We start from the raw sequence: 19,862 nt of genomic DNA on the forward strand, positions 1-19,862 counted from the left end.
AGCTGTAGATGAGGGGTTGCCGCTCAGCTGCTGAGTGGGTCATTTGGGAGTGCTTTCCCTCTCCTCTCCTCCTCCCTCCCACTGCCCTTCCCCTCATAGTGGATCTTATTTTTGGATAGAGAATACCTTCTGAGTTTAATTTTTATTGCTTCTTTAATTCTAACAGTGTGAAGAGTGCCAGTGCTGGCAGCATGGGGTCTGCATGGGATTACTGGAAGAAAATGTGCCAGAGAAATACACCTGTTATGTTTGCCAAGACCCTCCAGGTAGAGATTTCTGGAGTCAGGGATATTAACGATATGTAGCCTTTTCCACAGCTGGCCGTGAAGCAGCCTGTCTGTGGTCTTGAGGCTCATTTCTTCGACATTGGCTAGACTGACTCCCCCTTGCCCCCAATGCCAGCTCACCTGGTGGCCTGCTGTCCTGAACTTAGCAGTGAGAGAGAGTATGTGTGAAGCCTGTAAGAGGCCTGGCCTGGACCTAGAATTAGTTTTTTATTGTGATAAAAATCATATAATATGAGATCTACCCTCTTAACAAATTTTTAATTATACACTAATACAGTATTGTTTATAAACTGAAAGCACAGTGTTGTACAGCAGACCTCTAGAACTTTTTCATCTTGCATGAGTGAAACGCTATAAAAACTGTGGAATGCTTTAGAGATTTGTGTCTCATCCTTGCTTTAGGGGCCATGCCAGTCTTTTCTGTATTGTGCCAGTTTTAGAATATGTGCTGCTGGAGCAAGCACCTTTTCCTTTTATTGAGGGTTCATGAAGAGGTGAGCTCTGTCTTTGGCTTTTTGGGGCTGTTGGAGTTTAGGAATATGCTCATGGCACCTGCCCTCCATTGCATCACCTGGAAGAGAGATCCGCCCTTGAGGGGAAAGGGAAGGGTATAGTGGTAGAGCTTGACTGCTACCCAGAAGAGTGAATTAGTTCCTTAGCAGGATCCGTTAGTTTCATTGTTCATGGCCTCACGGCTGGCCAGTGGCTCTTTGGTGCCCCTTTCTAAAGTCTTAAATCTGTGGTTCTTGTCTTGCTGTCAGTGGAGTAGTTACATCTTCTCCTGTCACCACCGGTAAGGTTTCTCCCCTTGGCTCTAGTCTCAGGATGCCCTTACAAAGCTAGACAGTGTTCAAGAGCCTTTACTTCTGTTGATTCTTCTAATCCTATGAGGTGGGTCTGGTAGGAGCTCCTATTCCGGTTTTTACTTGTGAGAGAGAAGTTGGTGCCCAGGGACATGAATGAGTTTCCCAGTCTCATAAAGAAAATTGGAATTAGAACTGGGTCTTTGGGGCCAAATCTTGATTTTGCTGGTTGTGTTAGGAGGGTCTGGTCACCATAGTTTATTTTCTAGCATGTGTCCCCTTGGGACCTGATGACTTCAGTCATGTTTCCTTGTGCTGGATGAGTGTAAAGATAGAGAGGAATCTGCCTGCTTGTTGCTTTTTCCCGAGGAAAGAATATGGTCAGATGATTAGTCTGTGAATCTTAGAATATTATCGATGAGCAGGATCTCAGAGATCACTCAGTTCAGCCCTTATATTTGATAGGTGAGCAAATACAGGCCCAGAAGGGAAATGAAGAGGTCAAGATCAGTCAGCCAGTTAGTGCCAGATAGGAGAGGAGAACCACTGCCTAGACCTTTGTCTTGTGAAACAGGTGTTAATGCTCTGAATCCTGCGGCTCAGGCCCCTCGTGCAGCAGCTCCCTCTGAGATGCTCCACATAATCCCTGGGGCTCCTCAGCACCATTTACAAATCTCTTTTGTCTACTTTATTATCTCTCACACCTTTCCTCCATTTTTCCCTTTTTACAAATCATACACACCGTCTTCATCAACTCCTGCACTTCCTGAACTCTTAAAGCTCTGATTGCTAAAATTGCAAATAGACGACTCCTTGAATTGAGTGCTCCATGTCTTTTACATTTATAGGCTGTGTTTGACTCTTTGGCGTCTTGGGCCAGGAGTTTAACCTAACAAATTTATTCTTTAAAGGTTACTTAAAGAAGTTTTTAACAGAATCGAGGTGCATCCCTCCTGTGTGTTTTAGTAAAGCCGGGAAGAGCCCAAGGACCTTGATAGGGATTATATGGGTTATTCTAGGGTTTTTATAGATAGTGGGAGGTAAAATGCCTGCCTGGTTGAAATCTGCCCACCTGGGCTTTTGGAGAAGGAAACACTACCAAGTGATGTATGGTTGTGTTTTCATTTCTTCCTAAGGATTCCTGTAACCAACAAGACCACCGAAACCATCCAACTCATAATGTCGCTTTAACAGATGGGAAGTGGAGGTTCAGAGAAGGGAGTGCCTGACTGTTTAGTAGGGTGGTGACAGTTGGAAGGGGGACTTGGACCTTGTTTCCATTTGATGAATCCATTCAAGATGCCTTTTGCCAGGTGCTGGGGATACAACTATGAACAAGCTGCTTCCTATTATTCTTGCTCTTAGTGGAGTTGGGGGCAAAGACAGATGTCAGAATAAGTCAAGTAAGCCAGAAGATGTTAGATGGGGATGAATGCTTTGGCAGGGGTGGGGGGGGGGGGGGGGGGGGGGGGGGGGGGGGGGGGGGGGGGGGCGAGTGGGGAGGAGGAAGCACCCAGATAGGGAATGAGTAGGAGGGATTTGAAGAGGCTTTCTTACTTGGGAAGATAACAAAACGCCTCTTGAGGAGGTGGAAAGATGCCAGTTTCACAGAGGCCTTGTGGAATAGTGCTCCAGACAGAGAAGATGCTAGAGCAGAGATCCTAAGACCGAAAAGTGGGGTATGATCCAGAAACTGAAAGGAGGCCAATGTAAGGGTGAGGCAAAGAGGGTAGGAAGGAGCTGGGTGCTGTAGGCCTCATTAGGCCAGTGTTAGGGCTTTGGCTTTTCTTCTGTGTGTAGTAGGAAGTCATTGAAGGTTTTAAATAGGAGAGGTTATGATGTGATTTAAATTTAAAGAGATACCCAGGTTCCCACTCCACCTCTGGCCAGTTTTAGGAGTTCAGGAAATTTACATGTCTTCTCCCTTATCCCCAACCCCTAGTAAGGAGCCTGGCATATAGTGTAGGTGCCAAGTAAATGTATATTGGATGAATGAATAAAATGAATACACCAATCCCTCCTTCTAATAATGTATGTGATGATTGTGCAGTGATGCAGTGTTTTCCATCAGTCCAATCATTAACTCTCTCATTGTCACTGCTTTAGGTCAGAGGCCTGGCTTCAAGTACTGGTATGACAAGGAGTGGTTGAGCAGGGGACATATGCATGGCCTGGCATTCTTAGAAGAGAACTACTCCCACCAGAATGCCAAGAAGATTGTGGCCACCCACCAGCTTCTTGGAGATGTGCAGAGAGTGATCGAGGTTCTGCATGGCCTGCAGCTCAAGATGAGCATCTTACAGTAAGCGTGGCACCTGCAGCTTTGGGGAGGAGTCACATCTGACATGGGGGAGGGGGGCAGGATAAATTTGAGAAATTGGAAAGGCACAAAATCAGTGATAAGACAAATGAGTTTGAGACCTTTACTAAAAATTCTGTTACACGATAAACATTATTTAAAAAAAAATCAACCATATACAGGTATAATTTACATATAATTAAGTTTGCCAATTTTAAGGATTCATTGAGGACTTTTTAAAAAATGTTTATTAATTTTTGAGAGAGTGTGTGTGTGCATGTATGCACGCGGGACGGGCAGGGAGATGGGGGGACAGAGGATCCAAAGTGGGCTCTGTGCTGACAGCAGAGAGCCCAAAGCGAGACTTGAACTCGTGAACTATGAGATTGTGACCTGAGCCGAAGTAACCGACTGAGCCACCCAGGCTCCCCGAGGGTTCACTGAGTTTTGACAGATGTATCCACCCTTGCAATCACCAGCATTATCAAAATATGCTGTATGTATCTGTAGTTTAGTTTGTTTGCTACTTTGGTGTATGGTTCTGAATTAAAAAAAATTTTTTTTAGTGTTTATTTATTTTTGAGAGAGAGAGAGATAGAGCATGAACAGGGGAGGTACAGAGAGAGAGACACACACACAGAATCTGAAGCAGGCTCCAGACTCTAAGCTGTCAGCACAGAGCCTGATGTGGGACTTGAACTCATGAACTCTTAGATCATGACCTGAGCTGAAGTCAGTCAGTCATCCCACTGAGCCACCCAGGTGCCCCCTAAATTTTTTTTTTATTGTGGTAAAATATACATAATATAAAATTTACCACTGTAACTTTTTCATATACAGTTCAGTAGTATTAAGTACATTCACTTTATTAAAACCAATCTCCATAACTCTTCATCTTGCAAAAATGAAACTCTATTTATTAAACAACAACTCTCCATTTTCTCTCCTCCCGGCGCCTTATGACCAACATTCTACTTTGTGTGTCTATGAATTTGACTAGATACTTCATATAAATAGGATCCTACAGTATTTGTCTTTTTTGTCAGTAGCTCATTTCACTTTGCACAATTCTTCAAAAGTTCATCTGTATTACAGTCTGTATTAGAATTTCCTTCCTTCTTAAAGGCTGAATAATACTCTATTGTATGTAATACTGCAGTTTGTTTACCCATTCATCCTAAACACCCTGGCATGACAAAGGAGCAGTTTGAGCAAAGGCACATTCAGACCTGATCTAGGTTTGGGTAAAAGCTAAGGTCCTATAACAGAGATCCCCCAAATAGAGGCTAAAACCAAATGGAATTTTCTTTCTCATATAACGAACGGTCCAAGAGTAGGCAGGGGTCCAGACCAGGTAGATGGTCTTTTTCCAGGATTCCATCTGTGGACTTGGGAACTTGGGTTCCTTCTGTCTTATTGCTCTGAAATTCCATTGGAGCTCTTCTCATCTGCATATTTCAAACAACCTCACAGGTCAGGTTCTGTGAAACAACCGTTCCAGCCCCCAGGTTGGGGAAAAGAGAAACAGGAGAGAACAGGCAGTTTTCATGGATACACCGAACTGCGGGAAAGGCTAGCTCTGTGCTCTGTGTGAGCCCAGGAATAAGGATGGAAGTGGAGTTAAGAGAAGAAGGAGGTAGTTGCTGGGGGAAGTTAGCTGTCTCTGTGACAGTATCTGTTGAGGTGAACTGAATCATGTGACAGCCCTGGAAAAGATGTCGGAGACAAGCTGTCCCCTCACATTTTATAAACCAGAAAACTTTACCAAATTAATTTCTTCTTAATGAAATGCCAGAAATTGAGGCAGGTAGGCAGTGGTCCATGTGAGGTCCTGGAAAGCCTCAGGTGATGTTGATGATTGTAAACTTTGTCGTATTTCTTTTCATTTGAGGATTCAGTCAGACACTGTTCTCTTTCTTTTTACTAAATTCCATTGCTCCTGGCCCTATCCCATATTCTGGAACCTTCTCCCTTCCAAATCCCTGTTTAGATCCTTCATCTTCTTAAAAAATTTTTTAAGTAATCTCTATACACAACGTCACATGTTCCACAGACTGAGCCAGCCAGGCGCCCCCTAGATCCTTCATCTTTATAGCAGTGACTTTGTACTGGAATTAAATCTAACTTCTCCTAACAATTCAGAAGAGGGTATAGGGAGATCTTGTTCATCATTATAAGTGGAGAAAAGATCCTGGGAGAGGTGGTGGTGATCCCAGTATGTCTGTGTACATGTGGATGGTTTCTGTTGTCACAAGCTCTAGGTCTTCATTCTCAGAAATATTGTTCTTGGGGTGCCTGGTGGCTCAGTCAGTTAAGCGTCTGACTTTGGCTCAGGTCATGATCTCACAGTTCGTGGGTTCAAGCCCCACGTCGGGCTCTGTGCTGACAGCTAGCTCAGAGCCTGGAGCCTGCTTCAGATTCTGTGTCTCCCTTTCTCTCTGACCCTCCCCTGCTCCCACTGTCTCTGTCTCTCAAAAATAAATTAAAAAAAAAAAGAAAAGAAATACTGTTCTTAAGTGGCCTGGCGGGTTTATTATTTTCAAAGGCAAAAACTGAAATTGTGAGTAACATCAGAGCATTTGTTGTCATTTAAAAAGTAGCAGGCATGGCTGTACGTACCTTCTTCATGATTGACAGGGTGTACAAAGAAAGGCTAGGGTTATCTTTGTGTGGAGTAGTACCTGGGGTTTCAGGTCTTATCTTGGAGGGCAAAAATTCTAGGGAGGAGGAAGCAAAGACTTGTGATTTTCATGCAAGAGGTCTATACTGTGGCTTATATGCTCCACTTAACAGATATCAGACCACAGTGCACTTGAAAGGTAACAGTGATCCTCATTTTCCCTGATGCAGTTAGGATTTCAGAGGTGTGTCTGGCATCTTGGATTCCTGGTACAAGCTGTGATACCCTGCTGGGGGCGATCCAGGGACCTAGGCTGCCTTGATACTCTCGTCATTTCCTCTCCTTCCTCAGTGGATAGAAGGGGTGTTGGTGATTGCTGGAGTGGCAGAGGTGAGAGAGGTTAGTTGTGGCTCCTTCGGAGCAGAATGTTAGGTTCTGTACGATCACTCCATACTTTCATATGCATGGCCTATTCCGTTTGTGCAGGAAGGCTTCAGTCAAGTGTGTGTGGAGCGGTACCCGTATGTGGAGTTGCTGAGGGGTTAAGTTTGTGATTTCCTGCTGATCTGGTTTCCATGTTTTTCAGTTGGGGGCTGGGAAAGCACTGTTGACTATATCATGGGACGATTCTTCTTTATCCCAATCAGGCTTATTCCAGGCATTACAGGATGTTAGGCATCCTTGGACTCAATGAAGTAAATGTCAGTAGAACCTGTCAGACATTGTGACAATTAGGTCACTTCACGTGTTTGCCCATCTCTGAACCAAATAGCAATAGGTAGCACCTGTCTGTATCTTTGTTTCCAAATGCCCCCTAGAGGGCATTGCCCTCCTAGCCAGGAACTCTGGGAACTGATGGGTCTTATTTAGGGAGTCCACTGTTGTGTTTTCCTTCTCCCTCCCTCCCTTCCTTTTTTCCTTTCTTTCATCTAATGATCAAAAGTAATAGTAGAAGTTTTGGACAGTAAAAAAGAGTTAAAAGATGAAGTTTATCCAGACTGTAGTGGCTTTTAAACTTAGAATGTGTATCCCACAATAAGAAATACATTTTATATTACTCACATGCATAAAATTGAAACTAAAATTTCACAGGACAACTACTCTTACTTAGAATGGTACCCTCTGATATTTTCTATTCTGTTTTTCTTTTTTCTACAATTGATTTTAGTGCTTGCTTTGGCAGCACATAGACTAAAATTGGAACCATGTGGAGATTAGTCTGGCCCCTGCACAAGGATGATGTGTACATTCATGAAGCACTACAACTGATTACAATACAGCAGATTAATTTTATGACCCTCTGTTGGGTCAAAATTCAAACAGTGAATGATTATGGAAGACTAAAGTGATAACATAAGAGTTTAGGTACACATACATGTAGACCGTGCTTTCAGCAGATTTTCAAAGGGATGTGTGACTCAAAGGATCAGAATCCCTGTTTGTTTGTTCGTTCATTCTTCCTTCCTTCCTTCCTTTCTAATATTTACTTATTTTTGAGAGAGATACAGAATGTGAGTGGGGGAGGGGTTAGAGAGAGAGGGAGACACAGAAGCTGCAGCAGGTTCCAGGCTCTGAGCTGTCAGCACAGAGTCCGATGGAGGGCTCGAACTTGTGAACTGCAAGATCATGACCTGAGCCGAAGTTGGACTCTTAACTGAATGAGCCAGCCAGGCATCTCAGAATCCCTGTTCTTTAATAACAAGGTTTGCTCCTTGGAATGGTGAGAATAAAAGATTTTCGAAGAATTTTTTAAAAGTTTATTATTAACGGTTTCAATGTAGATGACTTTGCTTCCCATCCCCTTGCCCCATCATCAGTGCATGTTTGTAACTGAGTGCTATTGCATGCCAGGTCATCATGCCTGCTTACTAATAAGTTAAGGTTATTTTTTGTAACATATTTGAAGAGTACTTTGCTGCCAACAAAGTACTTTTATTTGAATTAATTCACTAATTATTTATCAAATTCAGTGGCTAATGGCAGACAGATGGTTAGTCTAGTTCTGCAGAGGAGGGAATGGGAATGAGTCTGACTGAGTGACTTATCCCAGCTGCACTGCTAATCAGTGGCTGAATTGAAATCTAGTCAGGTCTTCTGACTCCAAGTCCAGTCTCACTCACTGTGAGTGTCTACAATGGGAGCTTGCCTGCAGGTGGTCTCCTCAGAGACCATGGATTTATGTTCCCTTTTGCTTGGCAAATGGTGGCTTGTGGCTAGATGGCCCAACTGGGAACTCCTCTTCCTATTGGGAGAAGCCACTGCAGTGATCCCAGGTACTCTGGAGCCCTGTCTGTGTTTCCCTCCCAACAGAAGCAGGCAGCATCCTGATCTACAGCTGTGGTGTCAGCCTTGGAAACAGCACTCAGGGGAGGGGAGACCTCATTCGAAACACATCCACGTCGCTGAAGCCAAGAGCAAGGAGGAAGTCCCAAGCTATAGAACTTTGAATGGGGCAGTGGAGAAGCCCTTGCCCCTGCCCCTACCCCGGTCTGTGGAGGAGTCCTATATCACCAGCGAGCACTGCTATCAGAAGCCCCGCGCCTATTACCCTGCTGTGGAGCAGAAACTGGTGGTGGAAACCCGGGGCTCTGCCCTTGATGATGCAGTCAACCCCCTCTGTGAGAACGGTGATGATTCTCTTTCTCCGCGTCTGGGCTGGCCTCTAGACCAAGACAGGAATAGGGGGGACAGTGACTCCAAATCTAGCTCCCTAAAGGTATGTGCCTCACTTGTATTTGTTCTTAATTTAGTGTGTGAGTGCATGAGTTCCCCTCCTAGGGTTCTTTGGGAGGTGTTTATTATAAAATTGTTTTTATTGTAAAATTATATTTAAATTTGCTTATCATAGTATGTTTTTGGTCTGTTAAACACTGGTACAAAGTTAGGAGAGACCAGGAAAGCCAAAGATCATTGGTTCTAGGAAATGCCCATAGAATGACGTATGTTACCCTTCCTTTCAGACCTTCCTTGGCATCACCAGCATTAGATGTGTTGCTACATGTTGCCAAGTGGGACATCCTAGATTATAAGCCCCTCAAAGGCAGGCGTTGTATCTCATTCAGCCTGTGCCCTTGCCACTGTCTAAACAGTGCTTGGCAAGGCTGGTGAGATGTAGTTTCAAGTCTAAGTTTAGCCACTTCCTGTGTGATGCTGGGCGGGTTACTTTATGCGTCTCTTCACCTACCTGTGGGAGGGTCCAGTGACCTCTCCATTATTGTGCAATGTATCTGTGAAAAGGTGTCAGCACAAAACTTTGTGTAGTCAGCTCTAAATAAATATTAGCGAGGCTCTGTTTCATTTCAAATAAATGAATGTATGAATGAATGAATGGTTGAGATCACCAACCTCAGAAAAGGTTTTTGATCCTACAGACTAGGCAGATTTCCTAAAGATACCTGCCACATAATAAAATATTAGAAAATACCTGGCCTGAACAAGACAACTAAGATTAAAAATCTCTTTCATTGATGGCAAGCTGACCTTAAGCCAGCACTGTGTTTTATAAACCTTATCGTGTTTCATCCTCATGAACCTTTAAAATACGTTTTACAACTTCCATCTTTCCTGTAAGGGAAGAGAGGCTCAGAAAGGAAAAAGAACGAATCCACAGGCTCACACTTCAGCAGGACATGGAACGAGGACTTAAAACTACTTTGTCTGACGCCTGCCAACTAACATACCTGTCTGCACCCACCCTGCTCTCCTCTGACCTCAGGGCTCTAGGAGCCATTCTGTGAGGCCTATTTCAGGCCCGGGGCATTGGGCCCGTCACTGGGAAACAGCCAGGAGGCCTGTGCTGCCTTGCAGTGTTTGTAGTTAGTACACACTTCTGCCCAGTGTCCAAGACAGGAGGAGAGGGAAATAGAGGTTTGGAATATTCCAACTGCAACTGTTTTTTCAGATGGTTGCAAACACTGGCTGTTTGAGAAGGGGCTGAGAGCTATCTCCACTCAGTAACTGAAATTCCATTGCTATCCTAGGTGAGGGAATATGTGTCCAAAAAGGTCCTACCCGAGGAAGCCCCTGCCCGGAGGCTGCTGGACAGAGGCGGAGAGGGGCTGCTCAGCTCCCAGCACCAGTGGCAGTTTAACCTGCTGACCCATGTGGAATCTCTTCAGGATGAAGTCACACATAGGATGGACTCCATTGAGAAGGAGCTGGATGGTAGGGGCTTCATGGACAGCAGTATTCTTGCCTCCTTTCTTTTCAGTCTCATCCACCCCCATCCTCCTCTCAAGATGGGCAAGCTTTACTTTTAGTATTTACCAGGCACTTCTAAGGTCTGTGTGGTGTCAGGAGTCCTCCTTCATTTACCCAGTGCCTTCCTCAAAGCGGAGTGCGAAAGAGTGCCTGAACTCTGCAGGCTGTGTGCGATCTGAGCAGTCTTTGCCAACCAAGTTCTGTGTGGAATTTCAACTTTGACTTAATTGAGGTTTTGGATGTCTTTGAGGATTAATCTGAAGAAACCTTTTATTTCAGCCTTTCATAAAATCTAAAATGAAGCCTTTCTTCTTTATCAGTAGAGATTTAAGAACTTGACTGAGTCATTTGGGTAGCCCCTGGGTATTTCTCCCAGGTGTTAGTGGTAACAACAGATGGGCCTGGAGGACTGAACTTGTGATGAACTTAATCAAGTTCAGACTTTTGATCCCTAGAATGTCGCCAGCTTGGTTTTCAAAGATAGAATTCCTTCTTGATAGTTCACTTATTTCTTAATTTTTTGTTTTCATTCTTAAAATGGAGCCAAACTAAAAAAATAAATATTCCATTTGAGGATTCTGAATATAGTCAGGCTACTGTTACTATAATTGGGGATATAAAACTACTTTCATGAAATAACTCAGAAAAATACCATATTTTATGCAAGCTAGAGACATGAGGACCCAGAGGCCAGCGCACGTGTATGGCTGAGGCCCTGCCAAACAGGAAGGCTTCCTGGAACTCCTGGGTCTGAAGTTGAGCCTTGAAGAGAGTGAGGTTTTCTGCTGGAGACGGGGTGACTCGGAGGGCGATAAAAGGACTGGCTTGACTGGGAAAGGGTTACCCCTTTGGAGGAAAGTGAGGGAAAGAACTCGATGCCCTCATGCTTCTTTCCTGACCCTGAGGCAAACCTGAGGAACTGGGAATGGAAGACTAATCCAGGGTCCCTTCTGAGGGCATTTCTGGAAGGGGGAGTGTTTCTCTTTCACTCCTAAAAGGTTTCCTTGGGTTCCTTAGAATTGTAGCTGATGCCACTGTCTGAAAACCTTGCTATTTTTGAGCTAAAAGAGGATTGAATGCCAGGCCAGAAATTATGGATTTTGAGAGAATGGCAGTACGAGTGGTTCTGGATTTTATTCAGATAAACAGATTTTTCCATTGTATTAAGATTTATCAGAATCCCATTTTATTTCAACTATAGTAGGGAGCGAACTCTTTAGTTCATCCAAATACCATTAAGATAAACTGAGCTTTTATAAGAGTTTGGATATAGTATTCCTTTTAAGAAGTAGCCTAGCAAGCTATTATATTGACTAATTTATACTTTTAAAAGTTATTGTTTCAGTATTAACCATAGCTTCATAATTTAGTAAACAGTTGTTAACAAAAAATTTTTAATTATCATGAAAATACAGAATTTTTTAGCATGAGAAATACTGTTTTAAGAAACAAATGTTACTTTAATGAGCATTGGGCTCAGTCTAGATAGTCTGGGAGACTGTATTTACCTGTGCGACCTTCTGCCTTGCTTAGAATCATTATATTGCTGAGAAGCTGTTGAGCTTCCTTAAAAGTGAAATGGGGTGATGGTCCAGAACACAGTACAGTACGGAAAGAAGATTGGCCTGCTGGATGCTGGGCTCTGTAAGAGGTAGTAGTGGCGAATAGTTGATACATTCTGGGTGTGGTCTTCAGTCCTGCCAGATCTAGAGAGAAGGCTTCCACCTTAGGGGCTCTAAACCTTCCTCTTCACCAAGCTCAGAGAATACTGAGTGGCCTAGACTCTTCTAGTCTGTACACTGGTGCTCTTTCTCTCTCTGCATGCTTCCAGGATCACCATAGTGTTGGGGGATGTCTTTGGTGAGCCGAACCTGATCTGAAGTAGTTACAATGACCAAAAGAGGGTCCTCTTTTGGTAGGATCATCTTGTCAAGGACAGATGGACTGACTGACACTCTGTTGGAATTGACCCAGCTGGTCCTGACTGTCTCTTCTCTTCACTCTCCTAGATGGGCTCTTCAGCATTGATTTTGGGCCTTTCCCTACATTTATTCTCATGCCCTTTTGCTAAGCAGTCCCCTGTCTCTTTTTTTTTTTTTAATGTTTATTTATTTTTGAGGTACAGAGAGAGAGTGGAAGCAGGGGAGGTGCAGGGGGGGGAACAGAGGATCTGAAGCTGGCTCAGATGCTGACAGCAGCAAACCTAACGTGGGGCTTAAACCCACGAACCATGAGATCGTGATTTGAGCTGAGGTTGGACACTCAACCAACTGAGCCACCCAAGTGGCCCCCTCTAGTTTTTTTTCCTTAAAGACTTACTGATGTATTGAAATTGTTCACTACAAAGTTTTTCTTGCTCAGCAGGTCACTAGTACTCTGTGACTTTGATCCTTTTATTCTCGGCTTTCAAGTTAAGGTCTGAGAAGGCAGTCTTATTTTTCTTATTTTCAAGTCCTTGTACTTGTTGAGAGGAGGAGGAGGGACCCTTTCTCCTTCTTGGAATCCCCAACTACCAACAAGAAATCAGAGGGTGGTAGATGCGCTCTCTGAAGCCCGAGCAGTCAGTGGGGCACTTCGTTAGGCCATTCCCACAGTTTCTCAGTGCTTTTGTTGAGTGCCTACTTTGTTTCAGGCACAATTGAGTGTTAGGGATATAATGGTGAGCAAAGTAGCCTTGGCATTTGCCCTCATGGAGCGTGATCTTTTGGTAGAGGTAGGTATTAATTAAATTAGGCCATTATGTATAATTATAAACGATGGTAGGTGCTCCAAATGAGGAGAGCATGTGATTGCATAGCACTCAACATAGCCACCAGATTCCATGTGTAGAGTTGAAGAAGGCTTCTTTGAGAAGTAACTTACAGGGAACAAAGAATTTTGAAAGGTGGGAAGACAGATGGAGGGCCAGATCTGAGAAGGGAAAAGGATTATGTGTGAGACTGTAAACTACATGAGGAACAGGCCCTGGGTGGGTCTTCCTCTTTCTGTACCTTTGGCTCAAGGGTCCAGAAAATGCTCAGTATAGGTAGGTTTATGAACTAGAAAGGGTCCAGGCAGGCTAATGGAAGCAAAGGGCCTCCTGGGAGGGGTTGCCTTCTTGTCAAAGATGTAGGGTTCCAACATGGCCTCTCCCCCAAATGCCTGAGCTTCAGGAAGTGGCTTGGGGAAGAACAAACATCTTCTATACAGAAATCCCAGCTCTCAGAGGCAAGGCAGTTCTTTAGATATTGAACCAATATAATCAAGATTGTTAGTACTTGGACATCTTATGTTAAGTACTTAGAGAATATTCTGTGCTACTGATGGTAAGAATATGAAGCAAATCAGAGTTGATAGTGATAATAACAGACCTTTTCAAGTCCCTTTAGATCCTCATTTTTCTTTTTTTAAATTTTCTCTTAAAAGTTTATTTATATATAGAGAGAACACATGTGCTAGTGCACACAAGCAAGGGAGGAACAGAGAGAGAGAGGGAGAGAGGATCCCAGGCAGGTTCCATAGTGTCTAGTGTAGAGCCTGACACACAGCTCGATCTCCCAAACTTCGAGATCATGACCTAAGTCAAAACCAAGAGTAGGACGCTTAACCGACTGAACCACCCAGGCTTCCCTCGGTTCTTATTTTTCTTAAGAAGAGGCTAGAACACTAGGCTCTCTGATAATCCAACGAGGGAAAGTCTTAGAAAGATTGAGGAGTAATGTTGAGAAAGATGGGTTCTTTAAAGCCTTCTAGACTCCAGAGCACACTAATACAGTAGTCACAAGCTCTATGTGGCTAATTAATTAAAATGGAATAAAATTTGAATTTAGTTCCTCAGTTGTACCAGCCACGTTTTAAGTGCTGTTAGCTACATGTGGCTAGTGACTACTGTACAGACAACAAAGACATCGACCATTTCCACTGCAGAAGGTTCTATTAGACTGTCCTTCTCTGAAACATTTGAACCTTGTCTGAGGGGTAATACTCTATAGAAAAGGTGTACAGTCAGTGTCACCTGAATAGCCTTTCCTCCTTGCCTCCTATGAGTGGTAGATGGGAGAGGGTGCTGAAATTCTTGCCAGTGTTCTCACAGATGAAGTGTTGGGAGCTCACTGGGTCTTCTCTCTCTTCTGCCTACAGTGTTGGAGAGCTGGCTGGACTACACTGGGGAACTGGAGCCCCCAGAGCCGCTGGCCAGGCTTCCGCAGCTCAAGCATTGCATCAAGCAGCTGCTGATGGACCTGGGCAAGGTGCAGCAGATCGCACTCTGCTGCTCAACATGAAACTGGGCACCCAGAACTCGTGGGGGCACAGTCCTGGGGCACCTGCAGGAGGAGCTTTGCATATTTAAATAAACCTAGCATGCCGAATGCACGTGACACCGACTGACTTCAGGGATCTGGGCAGGGGTGTGATGGACATTGGACAAAGGGGCCATTTTGGCTGCTGGAGGGCAGGGCACTCTGATCTTGAAGCCTACCAAGAAGGTGGCAAATAGACTCCTGGGATTCCCTTCTGTGCACATCGTTAAATGGAGAGTGAGTCTTTTTGCACAAACTTCACTTGAAATTGTGCCACTGATAAATGGAATGAGAGCCAAAAAAGTTTAGTCGGAAACAGTTGTAAAATCCAACTTGCAGCTTATTTAATTGACTTTTTTTGTCAGGGTGGGGCACATGCCAAACCTTGTGGTTTCTACCTGGCATGGATTTAGGCAGCAGGCATCATTTACCTTGTTCCAGCTTCGTGAGAATGTTGTGACTTCACAGGTTGTGGAGGTTGGGAGGGAGCAGAGGCCTTGGCTTCCTTCTCCTTAGGACTCTTCTTCACTTTTCTCACCACATGTCTTGCATGACTTCATGGTACCGGGGACAAGTTTTGTATGCTTTTACCACAGAGTTGGCTGGGTTGTGTCTTTTGTAGCAGAGCCCATACAGCCTGTGGAGGAACTAGAATCTCACTGTAATAATCTAGGAGGAATTCCAAACTGAAGCAGGCAGGGTCTGGAACCCAAAGGACAGTGTTTTCTACCCACTTCTTAATATTGACAGCTTCCCAGTTCTATTTAATGTCCAAAAAAATGTTTCCCAAAATTTTGAACACTTTCACTGTAAAGATTTGTTACAAAGGATGTGGTTTGGGGAATTACCTTATTTTATATTGTTGTACACAAACTTCAGATTCTACATGTGCCGCTTTTCTCCTTCCCAGAAGGGTGTATGTTCAGTAGTTGACACTTCAGAATTGTTTTAATATACTTTAACACTTTAGATTTCCTATTTGTATTTTTTTGTGAGGTCAAGGTGATTATGCTGCTTAAATGTCCAGGTACACTGTGTACCTTTTGAGACAATATTTGTTACTTTTGCAGGTTACGGTTCCACGTGTAATTGCTATATTGTTTTGTTTTTCCTTGCTAGACAAAGTTAAAGAAAACGTTCCATGCTTTGAGGAGTGACCCATTTCACCATTTAGTTTACTTATCACTAAAGGCAAAAATCGAAGCACAGTTGTCCATTAACACTCACAAGTTAATTATGGGTTTATGAATCTGTAATGTTATATGCTGCAAATATTTACTATGTAAACATGAAGTAGCCAATATCTCGATAGCAATGACAGTATCTCCAGTGACCTTTGGAATGATTAGGCCTTTAAGGCACATAGATCATTGTGGTCTTGAAGGCCTCTGTACCAAAATCTGTTTCAGGGAATGCTCTGTCCAGTGATTTCTTCACCACGTTATATAAAATGAATTTTGGACCAGTTGACCTGCTGTAGCTTCTCCGTCAGAGGGAATACATGTGGCTGTGACATCTGTAGTAAAGCTGACATGATTCCTCTACAAGAGGCGGTTTCCCATTGCTGACGCTGGCGTTCCTGGTGTGGGAAGAAACGTTCGAGGAGTGTGCATGACATCTATATTTTGCATAATTTATCAGACATCACATGGTAAGAACTGTGTGTCTGAAAAGGGATGAAACAGGAAGATTTTCTGTAGCCACAACTGTGAGGTATGATGACTGTTGTATTATTAGATTACTGATTTTTCTTTTCTGAAAATACATTTGAGCATCACCATCTGGGGAAGCTACAACTTTAAGGGAGTCAATTTCAAGTCTTTCTCAAAGATGGAAGCAGAAACTGAATTACCCTAATTTTGCCAAGTGGCCGTTATTGGGCTTATTGTTTAAATTTTGTAAAGGAAATAATCTCATTTCACTCATTGTGACTTTTGTCCTTAGGGAAGCAGGGATGACTCCCAAGTTCTGATAACCTCAGAGTGCTTCTCTTAACTTAAAGCCATGTTGAGGGGCTCCATCCCCAATTCCTGGGTCAAGTTGAATGAACCCCAAGTTGGAGCACTGGAAACTGTTATTTGCAAAGATTACTGTTATCATTTAGAAATATGTACACTACCTAAGTTTTCTTTTGAGAAAAACTATCCACCTATAAAAAATTGCCTTGACAAAACAGTTCTGGTTTGACTAATCATTTTGTTTCTTTAAATGGTGTTATGCAAGGTGGACCCTTGATGAGCCAACATTGCACTGTGGATACATATCTATGTTTACGCGCTATTAGAACAGAAGGCGCTGTATATAGAAATGTTGCTTTGAAGCAATATTTGCAAAACATGCAAACTTCTGTATCTGTATTTGGAAAAAAATAAAAAGGTTTTTGTTGCTATGTTTCAATCATGTTACTATAAAGGTCTGTACCCTTTTGATATGCATTACATAATTTTCTATAGACTTTACCTTTTAAAGGAAGTCTGCTTTTACACTGTAAACAGATTTATCTTCTGCAGGGAGGCAAATGCAGGCTTAAGATGCTAAATTCCAAGGAAGTATGCAAAAGAACTTTGAATTCATCTAAGTATCTTTAATTTCAAAAGTGAAATGCCCCTCACCAGCCTCTAACCCAGTCTGGCTCATGCTTTGTGGTGTGAGCTGCAGGCTTATTAGATTTCAGTTGAGAGCAGTGAAGGAAAGATTAGGTCTGGCCTTCCTCATATTAAGAGATGGCACCCACTGCAATTGGGACCTTTGAAGCCAATCCAAACTGCCTAGGGACCCCAATTAGTTCTTCCTGAGTGGGCCCAAGACTTAAGGAAGAGGCTTTAGGATTTAACAACAGAGCTTGTGAATTACAAGGTTGCCAACTTCTTTTTCTTTCTAAACAATTGCTCTTATTAAAGTAAGCTCCAGCAATGTAATAATTCATTAGATCACACCAGTTCTTAAATCTTAGGGGCCTAAAATATGTCAAGAATGACTTCGGAGACTTAAACCAAAGCTGGCAAGGAGCTTTCCACAAGGACCTGCACTAAAACAATGAATAGCCCTCTGGCTTGGGTCTTTTGGGAAGCCCGTGCCCCCAAGGGCAGGTTGATGGCCGAATTCCTATTTGCCTGCCACGACCACTAGCCACTACCTTTTTAGGTAGGAAAACATTCATTCTAGCTAGTGGGAGACGGGCGAATACGGGAACCCAAGATGTTAATTAAAACCTCTTTACGTAGATTCCCAACTAAACCAAGGAATCCCAAATAGGGTCGCGTGGGGCGAGGGGAATATAATCTTCCAGATGCGGTGGCCGAGGCCTAGCCAACACGTTAATGATCCCACAAAAACCAGCAAATGCCAAGTGAACAGAAAACAAAGACTTTATTCTCATGGGCTCCCAACTTGGCCTTGCCACCAGCCAAAAAGGAGGTCGGAAGGAAACAGGCTCGGGAAAACAAACAGTAAAGGACTAACGAAACGGACATTAGACGACTGGAGCTGCCAGAAAGTCATTTCTCAGGAACGCGTAATGGAGAGCCAGGTTCAGTCCCCGGACTTGATCGTCGTCGCCAGGGAACGTCCGGCCCCGGCCGCCCGAAGCTCCGCCGCTCAGCCCGTGATGCGCACATCGGTGCGGCGGCGAAGCCGCCGAGCCCGCGCCGCCTCGGGCAGGATGGCGAGCAGCTGCTCCTGCACCAGCATCTCCACGATCTGCTCCTTCGTGCGGATGTCGGGTCGCAGCCATTGGCGCGAGAGCTCCCGCAGCTGCCGGAACGCCTCCCGCGGGCCTGCGGCGTCCTGGTAGCGGAACTGCCGGAAACGCTGGCGGAACGTCTCGGGGCCGGGTCGGGAACCGCCAGGGTGTGCAGGGGAGCGCGGGGCGGCTTCGGGAAGCGGCGGGGAGCCCGAGGCTACGGGCCTGAGCGGCAGCTCCAGGGCCGCGGAGGCCGCCGCGGGAAGCGTAGGAATCGCTTCAGAGACCGCGGCACTGGGGCTGGCGGGCTCGGGGGCAGACGGTGGGGCCTTAGGGGTCGACGAGGAGCCCGCAGAGTTACGCTCCGGACCTGACCTCTGGCCGGCTCCTTCCTCCTTCTCAGGCGGCGACGCGAGGCCCCCAGCGGCCGCCAAACTCTGCTCCATCGCGGCCATGACTCCTAGCTCCAGACGTCACTCTTTGTCCCGCAGGCGTGAGCTCAGCACTGCGTCTGCGCGGCGGCTGGCTGAGGAGACAGACCTTTCGCGCTTCAGGGCCGAAGCCCGCAAGGCCTCCAGGGAGGCGGACGGGGGCGGGCCGTAAGCGCTCCCAGCTCGCCGGCTCCCGAAAGGGCCCGAAGCTGCCGGGAGCGGAAGTCTCCACTAGCTTCTACGATGAGCTTGGCGCTAGAGAGCCCGGAAGCCGAGTCCCAGCTCCCGGAAGCGGCGCCCTCTTGTGTTAGCGAGTCTCGTCAGGAGGCGGACGTGACAGGGGAGCTGCGGCGGTTCAAACTAGGCGTGCGCTGGGCTTCTCTTCACTATGGCGCCTCCCAGCACCAGTTCGAGGAGTCGGACCCCGACCCGGAGTCCCAGGAGGAGGGGGAGGAAGAGGAACGGGATGAGGAGCTCCAAGGGGTCTTTATCCACTTGGGCCCGCAGGTGATCTGCACCTACCGCTGCTTACGCGCCTCTTTACTGGGCCCTGACTAGGGTGATGGCGAGCCACTGCTTCGCTGGGGCTGGCGCCCGGCCGGTGACGGGAACGGGACGGCGGGACGGAGGTGGGGCACTAGGGGAGGACTCGACCCGGGGAAGTCCTCTCTCCGTCGAAAGAGGAGGGTGGTGGCACTTGCCTTATTGACAGGATGACAAAATACAAGGTGTGAAGGTCCCCAGCACACATAGTAAGTCTCGCCCCTGCCATGGCACAAAATGTATGCTCAGGATATGTGCCATTATTTTTTTTGCGCGTCCTTTGAAACCAAGGAACAAGTACCTCTACGGGTTCCGCTTTTAACATTACGATTAGTAAACAGACTGTAAATGCCTTGTTCCATATAGTGGCCACTAGCGGCCGGGGCTTACTGAGCCCTTGAAAAGTGGCTAGTCGGAATTGGGATGTGCTGTAATGTAAAATACACACAAGATTTATTAAAAAAAAAAAAAAAGTGAAATATCTCAGTATTTTTTACATGGATAACATGTTAGGTTGATAATATTTTGCATATGTTGGGTCAAATAAAGTATTATTAAAATTAACCTGTGTCATTTTACTTTTTAAATGTGGCTACTAGAAAAATTTAAATGATGTGTATGGTTTGCACTGCAGCTGTCTTGGTGAAGTCCTGCATTTCAGGGTTTCTTTGCCTTAGGCCAGACTTCTTGAGGGGATTAAATCGTTAAAGAAAGGGC

The 19,862-nt window shown here is 45.0% G+C and overlaps 2 protein-coding genes and 2 non-coding genes across 4 annotated transcripts in view; 2 read left to right on the forward strand and 2 right to left on the reverse strand.

Annotated features, from left to right (window-relative positions):
* PHF20 (PHD finger protein 20) overlaps positions 1 to 16,886 on the forward strand; it is a 113,888-nt gene extending 97,002 nt beyond the window's left edge. Inside the window, exons 15-19 of the mRNA XM_029917944.1 lie at positions 167 to 266; positions 3,197 to 3,392; positions 8,320 to 8,725; positions 9,990 to 10,173; positions 14,329 to 16,886. Of these exons, the coding sequence (XP_029773804.1) occupies positions 167 to 266; positions 3,197 to 3,392; positions 8,320 to 8,725; positions 9,990 to 10,173; positions 14,329 to 14,471 (1,029 nt within the window). The 3' untranslated portion in view covers positions 14,472 to 16,886. The remainder of the gene's footprint in view (positions 1 to 166; positions 267 to 3,196; positions 3,393 to 8,319; positions 8,726 to 9,989; positions 10,174 to 14,328) is intronic.
* On the reverse strand, positions 644 to 751 carry LOC115275563. The gene has a single exon (XR_003901632.1). It is a non-coding gene; the product is annotated as a U6 spliceosomal RNA (small nuclear RNA).
* LOC115275567 lies at positions 7,177 to 7,280 on the forward strand. The gene has a single exon (XR_003901635.1). It is a non-coding gene; the product is annotated as a U6 spliceosomal RNA (small nuclear RNA).
* Positions 16,887 to 17,839: 953 nt separating the features above from the next.
* On the reverse strand, positions 17,840 to 18,833 carry SCAND1 (SCAN domain containing 1). The gene has a single exon (XM_029918011.1). It carries the CDS (start codon positions 18,624 to 18,626, stop codon positions 18,087 to 18,089), a length of 540 nt encoding a protein of 179 aa, XP_029773871.1. The 5' UTR covers positions 18,627 to 18,833; the 3' UTR covers positions 17,840 to 18,086.
* Between the last annotated feature and the right edge of the window lie 1,029 nt (positions 18,834 to 19,862).

The sequence above is a fragment of the Suricata suricatta genome, chromosome 12, assembly GCF_006229205.1.
Source record: "Suricata suricatta isolate VVHF042 chromosome 12, meerkat_22Aug2017_6uvM2_HiC, whole genome shotgun sequence".
Lineage (NCBI taxonomy): Eukaryota > Metazoa > Chordata > Mammalia > Carnivora > Herpestidae > Suricata > Suricata suricatta.